General features: G+C 39.4%; 1 protein-coding gene across 24 annotated transcripts in view; it reads right to left on the bottom strand.

Moving 5' to 3' along the window:
- Positions 1 to 1,888: 1,888 nt before the first annotated feature.
- GPHN (gephyrin) overlaps positions 1,889 to 13,354 on the bottom strand; it is a 276,586-nt gene continuing 265,120 nt past the window's right edge. For all 24 annotated transcript variants that reach the window (XM_033063946.1, XM_033063950.1, XM_033063948.1 and 21 more), the window contains 6 exons: positions 12,371 to 12,458; positions 9,808 to 9,881; positions 7,077 to 7,141; positions 5,715 to 5,818; positions 4,476 to 4,572; positions 1,889 to 2,895 (listed from right to left, as the gene is read on the bottom strand). In XM_033063946.1, the coding sequence (XP_032919837.1) occupies positions 2,762 to 2,895; positions 4,476 to 4,572; positions 5,715 to 5,818; positions 7,077 to 7,141; positions 9,808 to 9,881; positions 12,371 to 12,458 (562 nt within the window). In that variant the 3' untranslated portion in view covers positions 1,889 to 2,761. The remainder of the gene's footprint in view (positions 2,896 to 4,475; positions 4,573 to 5,714; positions 5,819 to 7,076; positions 7,142 to 9,807; positions 9,882 to 12,370; positions 12,459 to 13,354) is intronic.

Genomic DNA, 13,354 nt, shown 5'->3' with positions numbered 1-13,354 from the left:
CTTTGAAAAGGTCCATGTTGGCTTCTTGGCCCGTTTGCTGGTCTGCACATGGTTGCAGAATTGGGTCCTGCCCTTCCCTTAGTGGTCCAACCCGCACATTTCAAAATGACTAAGTCACTGGTTACTTTGCCATAGCAGACAGACCTAGATAGGAAAGGCTCTTGTCAGAAATGTAATAATGTGCTATATTGTCTTGGGCCTCAGTAAAGTCTGCATGAGGAGAATGCCAGGTACTGACAAAAACCACTTTGCATGCTTTCTTGGCAGTCCAGTGGGGCAGTTTTTTGTATGCTAATATATATGTGTGCATATACATTTATATCTATACTTACCTTTCATTTTATCTTACGCTTTTCTTGAAGTAACTTTATTGTTCAATCCCTGGTTATCAAGATCAGGCTAGTACCTTTGTCTTCCGTGGTATGCTCAGGTAATCTGCAGTTAGTAGTGTACAGTAAGGTTTCAGTTTTGCTTGTGAATTAACTCTGCAAAACTTACTTGGTTGCTTGCATTTTTAACACAGATTGGGTCCACAGAAATGCAGAAGTCCTTGCACGTGGACAGAGCATGCTGGGTATTGCTGTATGGCGCTGGGATGGAGCAAGTCATCTGAGCCATATCAGTCTAAAACTAGAGACCTACTGAGCCTTTGTGCATCACTTTTTGAAGGCTTTATATTCCAAGAACTTTATCATCTTGTGTGCAATATGTGCACAAATGCACAGAGCAAGTCTTAATTGAATGCTAAGTATGAGTCACTGGCCCCTTCCAGAAAACATGCAGCTAGCAGCAGTTCATGAGGTTGTAACATTTGCAAAATGTGCAGTCTTTTCCTCCCCACAAATTACTCAAGATTTGCCTCCAAGATTTTTCAATGCTGACTTTAAATCCAGCTTGACTACTCATCACTCTGAGTGGAGGCTAGGATAGATTTACTAGAAAACAACAGCCAAGTTTGAAAGAAAACAAACAACGAAACAAAAAAAACTTGTACGAAAACACAGAAGAAACATCATTTTTTCACTTAGAGTAAATATGGAAATCCAGCTGCTGACAATATCATACTGAAAATGCTATGTTTTGTCTCTTGAGACCAGCTGGCACTTGGAAGGTGAACGGGAAGAGTTATTAGAGATTATGTTCTTCATCATGAGGATAAGGCGCTTAATTGCAATTTACGGACCAAATATTGCTATGGGAAGCTACACCTTGTTCTACAGATTGCTGCTTTAATGACCACCAGATGCTACAGCTGTTCTGCCCATGCAAACCCTTTGTCATCAATAGTTGTGACTTTGATTGTCCTCCTCTCCTAGAGGAGCCTCTTGGTTTTTTTTGAGTACATGCACAAATGCTTTTCCATGCCTAAGTATCAAAAAATACTATAGATAAATGCTCTGCCTTTACAAATGGATTCGGTGGGATATCATTTTACCCCTGAAGTCCAAGAAACAAGGTGTAGGGCCTTCTTCTCAAATGAAATGTGAAGCTACCAAAATACACAATCTGGTGGGAGCTGAAAAGTCCTTATCTCACGGAAAAAAAAAAAAAAAAAGAACACTTTATCAAATTCCAGACAGTGCAGCACAAGAGCTGTTTGCAAATGCTTTGCAATTTAGATGGGGAAGAAAAGTATTCTCCAGCTTTGATTAGTCTGATTGTAACCCCACCCCAGCTCCAAGTGCTGTTTCTGTTTTGTCCCTTGGGATGTATAAGAGAGAGCTCACTCTGTAGTTTCAGTTCACTCACTGTTTTCAGACACTGTACATGAGGGAAAGCCCTAGACTGGACATACTAACTCTCTTCCTTCCTAGGCTCTTCCCCCACCCCAAATACCCTCTTAAATCACTACTTTTTTGTTTCAAACAACAAGGCTGAACAGGTGAAATTTTAAATAATGATTGAGGATTTTTTTTATTCATTGAAGTTTCAATATCATTACAGAAAATGTTATGGTACAGAGTTGTTTAACATTAGTTTTATTTCTTTGCTCATTTAATTTCCACACGAATGCTGGTAACACTAATATCTGTACAAGATCAGTCTTTGATTTTTTTTAGTTTTTAGTTCTGTACATTTTTAAATGTATTGGTTAAAAAGGCTGTCAGCACTTAAGGAAGCAATTTTTTTGTTTGTTGAAATAAAAGGTATCCAGTTACTGCCCAAGAGTACTGAGCTGGGTGGCTGCCGGGACAAGAGACATCCCTGAATGCGCGGCGAGGTGAGAAAACCTCGGGGCTTCATTGGGTTCCCAGTGCAGCCACTCTGCTTTTGGCACTGTGCACATCAACACGAGATACAAGATAAAGAACAAGCAGAAGCTCTCTGTGAAGCGGTTATGAAGCATACTAATAAGGGAAATCCAAGTGTTGTCTACGCTAGTATAAATAAGCAGACAGCCTTGTTTTAAGAGCGTAAGTAGTTGTATCTTAAAGATGAGAAAAAACACAAGTTCTGCAGGCACCTACTGCTGTCTACTAAAAGCTACCGCTATTAGAACTAGCATTGAACACACAAAGCAATTGCAAGAAAAGGAAAAAGTTGCTTTGATATAATCAGAATAAATTTCTTTGTTAAGATTTGTTTTAAAGTTTTTTTTTAAAAGGTATTTATTTAAATTCCATTTGAAATATATTTCAAGATGTTGACTATACTGATCAACTTTTATCCAAATCGGAAAAACTAGCTGTGCCGTTGCATATTACAGGATACAGTCAATGATATGTGGACATGCATCAAAGCTTCGTTCTTGCTGGTGACATCATAGCCTTCCAATGACCATGACATCCACCACCTCCCCCTTGTGAAGCTCCACATACTGCTCTGTCTTTGGAGGTAGCATCAACAGTCCATTGGCACTGCGCATACTCATCAGACGACTGCTCATCTGATTCCCTACAGGAGAGAGGCAGAACAATTTCAGTTGAGTCTTCAGTCAGTTCCAAATGGTGCAACACGGTGCAACAACAAAAGCTGTTACGATGAAAATGTTTATGTGGCTAACTTATTCATGGAGCTGCAATCTTGCTGTTCCAAGGTGCATGGAAACAGAGAACTCTGTGGAGATTTAGTCAGCCTCTCACTGCACCGGCTCTCAAAACTATCACTCTCTTTGCTGACTGCTTTCCTATCCAGCCTTCCACATTATCTGTACCATGTATTTTGTCCTAGTAAATTGCTAAGCCTATCAAAATTACTTTATTTTTCAATTTGTACACCTGTTCCAGGTGTAAAAACATTAAAATCAGCACAGTCTAGAATGTTTTAATATCCTGTTCTAGAATAAATTCGGTTAACTTTATTCTCTCTGAATAGAATAATTTAGTTTGGAAAAAACCTCCAAGATCATTAAGTCCAGCCTTTGCCAGAACACCATTTCAACTAAACCATAGCACTAAATGCCATGTCCAGTTGTTTCTTGAACTCTTCCAGGGATGGTGATTCCACCACTTCCCTTGGCAGCCTGTTCCAATGCTCAACAGCCCTTTCAAGAGAAAATTATTCCAGTGATCCTCCACTGGTGAAGCTTGAGGCCATTTCCTCTTGTCCTGTCACTTATCACCTGGGAGAAGAGACCAACGCCCACTTGGATACAACTTCCTTTCTAGGTGGCTGTAGGGAGTAATAAGATCTCCTGTGATTCTCCTTTTCTCCAGCCTAAACACCCCCAGATCCCTCAGCCACTCCACTTAGAATTTGCTCTCCAAACCCTTCACCAGGTTCACTGCCCTTCTCTGGATATTCTCCAGCATCTCAATGACTTTCTTGTAACTGAGAGGCCCAGAACTGAACTAATATTTTCCCTGTGGAGACTCATATACAGTGCTTTTTGTTGAACAATATGGATGTAGCAAAAAGGCAATTAGTTGCTTAAGGACTTAACTCTCTTGCAAAAGTGTCCCAGTCAGCTGTCTAGCAGTACATAGCTAAACCAGTATTCAACTCTAGTGTTTACCTCAACTGCAGCTGAGTATCCAGAAGTATTCCTACTGGCAAACATGACTAATAAATCCTTAGTCTGCTTTAAGAGAACATCTAGAGCCTCTGCTATCTTTGCTACTTTTCCAGTTCAGCTAAAATCACATTACTTTTATTTGTATTGCTCCTACCTCTGCCTCAACTCATGTTGTTTAGTATATACACAACAGCAACAGGAAGCAAATGTGCCTGTCTGCAAGTAAGCTTAGTGGATGTTTATAAAAAGGAATGTGTGCACATATGAAAGCAAACAGTGTGTTTGTGTATAAAGGCAGCTCATTCAAATAAAGGCTGTTTTACAGGTTAAATTGACAAGCCATATCAGCACTGAATTTTGTACTAATATATATGTATGCACGTGCACAAGTGTGTCAGCAAATCTGCCTAAAGACGGTTCTATGAAAAAAAAGCGTGCACACTCATGGTTGTTCCCAGACACATCTGTAGGAAGGCAAGGCTGTGTGTGAGTGTCTGTCACCTGTGAGACTGGCACTGACCTGTACTCTGTGCCCAAGGTAGTGGTTCTTGGTGATGCCAAGTCAGAATGCACCGATGATATTCTGGGCGGGGGTCCAATTTTACATCACATGATAACTGTAGGATTAAAAAAGAAAGGATGAACATGTTATGCATTCACATTGCACTAAAATAATGGAATCATCCACTCAAATGCTTTTCCTTAAAAACGGTCTTTTAAAAAACTTGCATTTTGATGTCAGATGATGTCTAGTGCAAGATTAAAAGCTGTAGAAGGCAGAGTATTTATGGAAATATAACTGTGATATTACAATATCAAAGTGTCTGAAGGAGTCTACATGCCTTAAGTGGAATATTTCAAAGCTGTTCCTTTACTGAGAGTTTACAGATAGTATTTCTCTAGAAAAAAGCCTGGTCTCTTGGGATTACATTGCATAAGATAAAAATGTTATTTGCATTCAAAATCCTGCTAGCTCTGACAAAAGGAAAATGGCCAATCTTTGAAATGAAAAGACATACAGGGGATGGCTCATAATGGAAAATACATGCAAAAGTGAAGGTCACTGCAAATTGCTCTCTCTTTTAGAATATTTTAGCTGTGAGATGAAATCTGGATGCTTGAAGAGAGACACGGGATAAACTAAGAGAAAAGTGCATAGCCCAGAACACTAAGAAAACTACAAAAGGTGATGTATTCCTTGGTACTTTATTTGAATCAAAAGCAGAAGAAGATGACATTATAATAACATGCCTTGCATCTATATTAAATAGAGTTACACCATTCATGATTTATTAAAAAAGTGAGAAGAGTTTAAGGAATTTATATTGCTTAGGATGGGGGTCATGTGGGTTTCTTATATAAATAGCTCAACTAAAAGGCTTTAAAGTTCGTATTTCCTATTGCTAATACAGAACTATCCAACTTTAGATATTCGCAGATCATTCTGCATTTTTTACCATAGCCTAAAACAAATGTCTTTTTTAAACAGAAGAGAGTACTTCCTGTCTGACTGGTAAATGGCTGCCTCTGCATCTGTATATCTTGCTCCATTAGATGGCCATCTAACTCTAAAAAAACATATGGGACTGAATATTACCATTAACAGAGAGTGAGAATGTGCCTCTATTTGTGTGAACGCCTTTCCAATGCCAGAACTAGTCTAGGACTCAGATTCCACAAACACAACAGTCTTTCAGAGCCCAGAGAGCTGTGCTTCAACATCTTGAGAGAATTTTAAAATAGAGAACAAGCTTCTTACCCTGGCTTTGATGATGGTGGGCCGAGGATCCAGGATACCCTGCATTTTCCTCAGTGCAGGAACAACAAAGAGATTGCAGGTGACGACAGCTGACACAGGATTGCCTGTAGGACAAAGAACAGATGGTGGTGATGCCCTCTTGGTTTACTCTGAAATGCTGAAAGTGAACTCATGTTTTTATAGTGATTTCACTCTACAGAATTGTGCAGAGCTTTCCATGCTATGTACTGCATACAGTACAGACTGCAGTGGCATGTGACAAGGGCCATGTGGCAAGTACACCTTTTGAAAGTTACACTCTGGATGACGTGTGCTGAGGCCCTGCTCTGATCAGAATTGCCCCACATTCCTCAGGCCACACCATTTGCCTCTCTTCTTCTGCTACCTTTGTCCTATGCCAACATTTGTCTGGGGCTGGAGCAGTTAATTGTGCACAGTTATTGGCTCTACCCTCACAGGGCTCTTTATTTGTGACTAATGGTTCCCAGACACCAAAGGAAAAATAACTTTCAATTCCCTATCAGAGCAGCAAAATGCTTTAGGACAAATTCTGAGGAGAATCCTACTGATTTATATGTTTTCTCTCACAAAGAGAGGTGTATGACCAGCTGTCAAACACACTGTCTTACATATCTGGACTTCCCTAGACAACAGTTTTAAAATAAATACTGTGATCAGATGGATGCTCCACTGATCTCTCCCCTGTAAGAGAACGTACTGCAGCAACTGAAGCAAGACAGGGTAGGAGCACTAGAGATAATCTGAAAACCACCAGCTTATCAAGAACAGGATTCCTTGTGTAGTCAAAATTAATGGAAAGCCAGAGCAATAAGAATAAAATCAATTCCTCTTGATTTAGAAGGACAGAAATCCATAAGGAAATGTTTATTCTGAAGGAGTGCTTTCCCAGGGCACGCAGCAGGCAGCCATGCAGCCGTGCTGCCCTCTTTTGGTTCCACAGCATGAGCAAGATGAACAAAGATATTCCGTGACATGTTCCCTGGCACTCCCTCATTTTTGTCTTTATTTTCAGTATGTCACAGTGGATGCACTGACTTACACCCACAGGATATTTATGGTGAAGGTGTAGGGAGCTGTAGTTAAAAAAAGCCCTATGAAAAACGTCAGGAAATTGTTGGATGGAAGAAATAGTAAGACCTGTACCAGAAAATTCTGAGGACAGGGACAAAAAAGAACTTAGCGCATCCCTGTAAATCCATCTCTTCTGGAAATTTCTGAGAAAATCTTACAGGTGCCTTCCTCTGGGGCCAACACCATGCACAAGTGCTGGGAAGTGTCACTATTCTGTTTCATGTGTGTCGTCTATGCACAGCAACAAAAATAATCCACAAAATGTCTTACCTGGGAGTGCAAAGATTATTTTTCTTACACCATCAATATCCAGAGTTGCAAAAGTTGTTGGCAGGCTATGAAAAAAAAAAGTTATTTAATATCTGCATTACAATTTGACTGAACATTATTGTATTATTTAAAACATTTGGAAAGAAAAGAAAACAAAACAGGACATCTCTTTCTCAACAATTCATTAGCACCTGCTGCTTATTCCATACTGGAGGTGTAATCCTTTGTGGTGACAGAATAATTTTTCTTGATATTCAACTCTAAAGTTTTAAGTACACAAATTTGGAGAGAAAATATCTAAAAGGAAATGAACTAGTAATCAAGAATCTAAATCTTGTCTTCATGCCAGAAGCCAATGAACAATGAAGTAATACTGGAATCATGCAATTACAGAGTTGTGTTTGTTTTCATATAAGGGTTTCCAATTTTCCATAACATTGGTGACTCTAATTCTCTTACTCCAGTCTCTACAGCAATACTGACAAGGGAGCAGTATTTCTGAGCAGCAAATGCTAGCTAGTCTGCAGATGAACAAATTCAGGTACACAGGCAGAGCTGCAGCCAGGTGACACCCTTGTCTATCAGTGAAGAGCTCTCTCTGCCTGTCAGAGCTGTTCAGTGATCTTTGGTGACTTGCTGTTCAGCTATTACTGTTACACAAATAGGACAGTAATGTGACAACTCAAGAATGTGGCTGGCAAAGAAAAGGGACTCATCCATTAAAAAATAATTCTATGTTAATATAATCCTTTCAAACATTAGAAATTATACCTTATAGGAGCAATAACTAGGCTTGTTTCCTTGGTTTTATTCTGCGCTGACCACTACCACCTGGTCAGTAGATGACAGTTTACAACTTTGGAGGTTTGCTGCACTTTGATCATTATCACTTAGTTTTGTATGTATTAAGACTCATCAATATTCTATTTTACCAGGGGAAGTTAGATGTTTGATGTTCCTGTTTTGAAATGCCTCTTGTGTGATGGGAACTATGTGCCACACCTCCAACTATTATAAACAGTGCATAAACCAATGGACAAAAAATTGACTTGCTAGTTCATATTTACTGGAAACTATGAATTCTCGTATGACATTTCAATGCCATCACTGGTAGAATCTTCCAGTACTTCCTTCTGTCAGTGCAGCTAGACAAGATAACCTTACATGAGTACAGCAACTTTCAGACCAAGTGGAGGGATGGTAAATCCCAGGCACACCCTGCACTCATGAAGCATATCAAATACAGGCATACAACAAATTCTGACTTCACTCTTGGAACTTACTCAAGGTTTTTTTTCCCAATATAGTAAGCACAATCTAAAATCTTTTATGAAGCAGTTAATAAAACCCAAGGTACCATATTTGCTATTGCACTACGGCTAGTGAAAAATAGAGTGCTTACATTCTCAGTAAGAACAGATGAGCAAATGTTTTGGTAGCAATAAGAAATACTTTTCTTGTGGCATAAAATGAAAAGGGACATTTAGGGGGAAAAAAATTCTTGAAGTTTTTCCAGCTAGTTATTAAAAGTTTATTGCTGCAGGTCTACAGGGGACTCACCAGAAGAAAAAAAATTATGTTTGCTTACAAGTAAGCCAGAACGAGAATTTAATACTCCGAATTCTCTAAATCAAGTTATCCATTCTTGTCAGCAGCAGAGACTGGAGAGCAGATTCTGCTTCTGGGACTTCCCTACATCAGTTGTAGCAGTATGACAGAAGCAGTGAGCAATTTCCATGCCTGGGCTACATCCACCATGACAAGAAACAAGCTTTTAGCTCACTCATTCCTTTTGGGGAAGGGAGGTGGTGGTAGAAACAGCACAAGCACCAAGCCCACACGTAGTTCTTTACCAGACTGTATGCACAGACAGTAAAAGTATTTGTCTGTTTTCACAGCAAACACCCACTTGCAGCTCTGCTCTGTGACAACAGTTCTGGGCTAGAGGGAATCACTCTGCAAAGCTGTGTTTGATCTTGTGTAGCTGGACCATTCTGATCTAGCTTGCAAACAAACTGTCCTCCACAGGGAGTGAGGCAGAGGTGCAGACATCTTTCTGCTCTTGTAGTGTGAAGAAAAGGGAACTCTGTTTTCAGAATGTGTGATTTTCATTCCCTCTACAGAGCACACTTCCAGACTCGCTGATCAGCAGTGCCATAGCATACAAAAGCAATGCTGAAACAGTTTTCTGAGACAAACTAAAGTCACAAAGGACTCTGCTTACTTTAAAATTACTATGCTCAATATGCCAATTAGACAAAGCTTTGTAAATTAGCTATTATTCCACCTCTCTCAAGGAACTGCTTGTAGGAATATAATTTATGGAAATTTTGAAGTGAAATGAGATACTCTTTAAGCAAACTGTCCATTTAATCTCCTTGTATTTCCTGGTTATTTCATGGTAATGTCAATGTGAGCTCTGTGATCACTCTAAAGGCTGTGGCAATGTTTATACCATGCTGGTTTCCCACCAGTCCCCAAACCTGATTTGCAACAGTTATCAGAGAAATATCTCTTACTGATAAAAAAAAATAATCTCTCTGTTCCAGTTAATTTCACCCATAAAGATGATGACTAGTCTGAAGAGCACTGATTTTGCTGCCTTCCCCAGATATATCTATCCTGTGGCTTATAGTATATCTGGAAAAGTGGAATCTACTGAAGCACTTCACTAGGATATTTGGCCCTATGTGGTCTCCATCTAGGCTGCCTAAGCAGAAAGATTTCTTACCCAGGTTTCATAAAAACTCTGCCAAAGTGAATCTGTGCGTGAAGATCGATATCCAGCACCTGTTTAAGATAGTCCTGTTTAATGAAAAAAAAAAAAAAATTAAGCAACATCAAAGTGGCTTTACATCATCTAAGCATTCAAAGCAATTAATTTGTATCAAGTGAAGATGAAAATTTGCATATCCTGAAAGTGCTACAGCCCAGTGGGGAATTTCCAGTATTTGAAGGAAAGTGTTTTGGAAAAGAAGAAGTAAAGAACAGACTCATTTAGGTGCCAAACCTGACTCATGAGGACATATATTTCCTTAAAATTAATCTGCAGCATCAGAACCTTACAGCACCCCATGAATACCTACTACTAAAACATTCTCTATGTCAAAGATGGAAAAAAACCTTTACAATTCAAAGTTAAGGGTTTAAATGATCAAGTTACTTAAATTTTGGCATGGAAGCTATCTAGTTGTAGATTTAGAGATCTACTACTTTTGAAATAAATACTGTACTGTAGAAATCACAGTTTCCCAGGATACTGTCATTATTGAAATGTCTTTGGTCTAATTCACAGAGGTTGGGTTTAACACTCCTTAGAAAGAAAAAATTGTGTGTGAATTGAGTTCAAATTAAATGATTTTGCATAAACACAATTGATCCAGTTATTAAAACACATGGAACTACTTGTTTAATCTTTATTGACAATTGCTGTGCCTAAAGATGTAGAACCCTATTTGTTGTGTTTAGTGAGGCTGAAGACATGGGCCATAACAGTCATCTGTGAAGACAGACTTTGAAAGCAGTAAATCTGAAACTCCCTGGCAGTTAGCCCTTTTTTTTGAGTGCATGTGTGTGTTCAAATACAGTAATTTCACAATTACAAGCCGCACCATTTTGACCAAAATTTAGCTCACAACCCGGAAGTGCGGCGTACACTCCGGAGCGGCTAATATATTAACAAATTTAGGAAATTTCCAAACCCGGAAGTGAGAGCCTGCAAGCGCGGCAGCACTGCTCACCCCCCGCAAGCGCAGTGGTGCTGCCCAGCCCCAATAAGCGCGGCAGCAGTGGTGGCTAGGCACGCCGCTCTCCCACTTCCTGGCAGCTGCGGTGAGCGGGGCCGGGGCCACTCCCTGGCGGCCGCCCCGAGCAGGGCCGAGCCAGTAAACCCCGCCCTGCCACGATTCTGTTACTATTTGGCAACTTTATTGCATGTGGGTCCTCGCTGCGAACGACAGAGCGGCTTATAATCAGGTGCGGCTTGTGTATGGACAAAGAACAAAATGTTTGCCAACACCCGGAGATGCGGCTTATAGTCAGTGTGGCTTGTAATCGTGAAATTACTGTACTTGGAAAGCAGCAGCTCATTTCAGCCAGGCATTAACTCTCAATTATTAATTGCATAAACCCTTTTTTTACTTTCTATTTACTATTTGGATGTTCACAACTATTTCATTAAAACTGCAGACAGCTCAGTATCAGAGGGCAGACCATAGTGGAATGCAGAGCCTATTGACTTTAGGCTGTTGCCGCAAATTCAGACTGGGGAGAAATGAGCTGAAGGTCTGAACGTCTGTAAGACCATTCAGCAGTCCAGCCACTCCTCAGTGTTACCATGTCTGCACTATGTTGCCACATTCCCAATTTAAAGATCAGTACTTGTCCCTGATTATTTTTCTAGGAATACTGGAGACAATGGGAGTAACTGGTTTAATTAATTATCCATTTTCATTATGTATCCAATGGTACGATTTCTACTCAGAAAAGTAAATAAAACCAGCACTCATGTTTCCCACCTCCTAACAACCATCTTTAGTATCTGTTAGTTATAAAAGATGTTTATTTTACCTGCCAAACTCACAGATTCAGCCTGGGATCAAAAAGTAATTTGAGTTTTCCTTCGCATAAGTCATGATTAATAAATGTCCTGCAGGTTCATCTATGCCCCACCAGCATCTGTGTATCCCTATGTTCTTTGATGGTTTTGGTACAGGGATAATCAACAGGAACTCAATCAACAATTCTGTTAATGATTCAAAAGGCAAATATATCAGCTCACTGGATCTCATATGTATTGTCTGTAGGACTATCAGGTGCAAAATGTGATAAAACTATTTTTGTAACAGATAGAGCTTTAGCACATTCAGGAAACAGATGTGCTTAGTAAAAAAAAAATGCTATTTATATACTCAGGTTGCTTTTCAAAGTACTTTCAAAGTACCTGAATTCTATCTACATTCTACCTGCTCTAAAAATAAGAAGAAGCCTGTTGTCTTCATGTGCTATTGAGTGAACACCTTCCTCATCTACATAGATCAATCTTTAAATAACAACACATTTGTAAATCACTAACATCACAAATTAAAAGCTTCTCTGTTGTACTATGTCAGCTATAGTACAGAAACAAGAACAAAGGGAATGAACTTTGAAGACTATTTTCCTAAGTAATTCACATGTAAGTGTTCCAGTAAGAGTGAGGTCCCTAATTAATACAAAGGCAGTAGCTCGGATGACAGACTCCGTTTTGAAATTCTTACATACATTGTAGGAAGTTAAAGTTAAATTTTGCATACCTTTTCCCCCATAGATACACCTCCTGATGTAATGATCACATCAGCACGGCTGATACCTTCATTCAGTGCATTCAGTAAATCATCTGGGCTACAGGAAAGAACAGGCAAGCAAATTAGTGGCATGGATTTATTATGAGTTGTAATATAAGTCTGTGTGCACACATACAGATGCATATACACACACGTGTTTTAAGAGAATACTACAAGCTCTTTTCCTTCTTAAGATTCCACACTGTTCAATTCAAGAACTGCAATCTCATTAAGTGAATGCCACTCTGTTTGGCACCTTTCTGTCTAAGAGCAGAAGCAGGAACAATGGGATACTTTAGACTGGGACTGAAGAATGCTAATACAAGTGTCTAAGAGTACGCAATTGGCACAGTAGGTACTAATACAAATTGTGACTTAGATGAACTGATAGGGATATAAAGGCATCTGACACATGAAAATTACTGACCATCAAGCAGGCTGCAGTACTACCTGTCTAGTTAATTTGATGTGTGCAAAAATGGGGGTGAGGCTCCATTTCAAACTTTGATCAGTGAAGAGTAGGAGTAAATCCTTTGTCTTCTCTGTTAGAGGGGTCTGCAGCAAAGCCACCCATTTCACAAAAACCACAATCCATCCTGTTAAAAGGTCTATTCACCTTCACGAGAAACAGTGTAATGGGAGCTGTGATGCTCTTCCCTACAAGGAGTATAACTGTGAAAGATATTGGTGTCCTAACTCTTTTGTTTCCATTTTAGATCTAAACTGGAAACTTTGAAGTGAACACTAGATATTTAAGAGCAGTACTGATGCTAATACAGAGCTTCAAGGCACGCAGTGGAGAAACTCAGTAATACAACTCACACAGGTCCAAAGGAATCAAAACCAATTTCCAATATATTAAATTCATACTTTGCATTTAACATTTGTGAACTGACCAGAAGTTGACTGGTTGCTACAACTGTACATATTGTTTCTTCAACAGCATGTTTTCTC

The sequence above is a fragment of the Catharus ustulatus genome, chromosome 6 (assembly GCF_009819885.2).
Source record: "Catharus ustulatus isolate bCatUst1 chromosome 6, bCatUst1.pri.v2, whole genome shotgun sequence".
In the NCBI taxonomy this organism is placed as follows: domain Eukaryota; kingdom Metazoa; phylum Chordata; class Aves; order Passeriformes; family Turdidae; genus Catharus; species Catharus ustulatus.
Note: the sequence above shows the minus strand (reverse complement) of the source record. Positions and strands in the feature narration are given on the sequence as shown.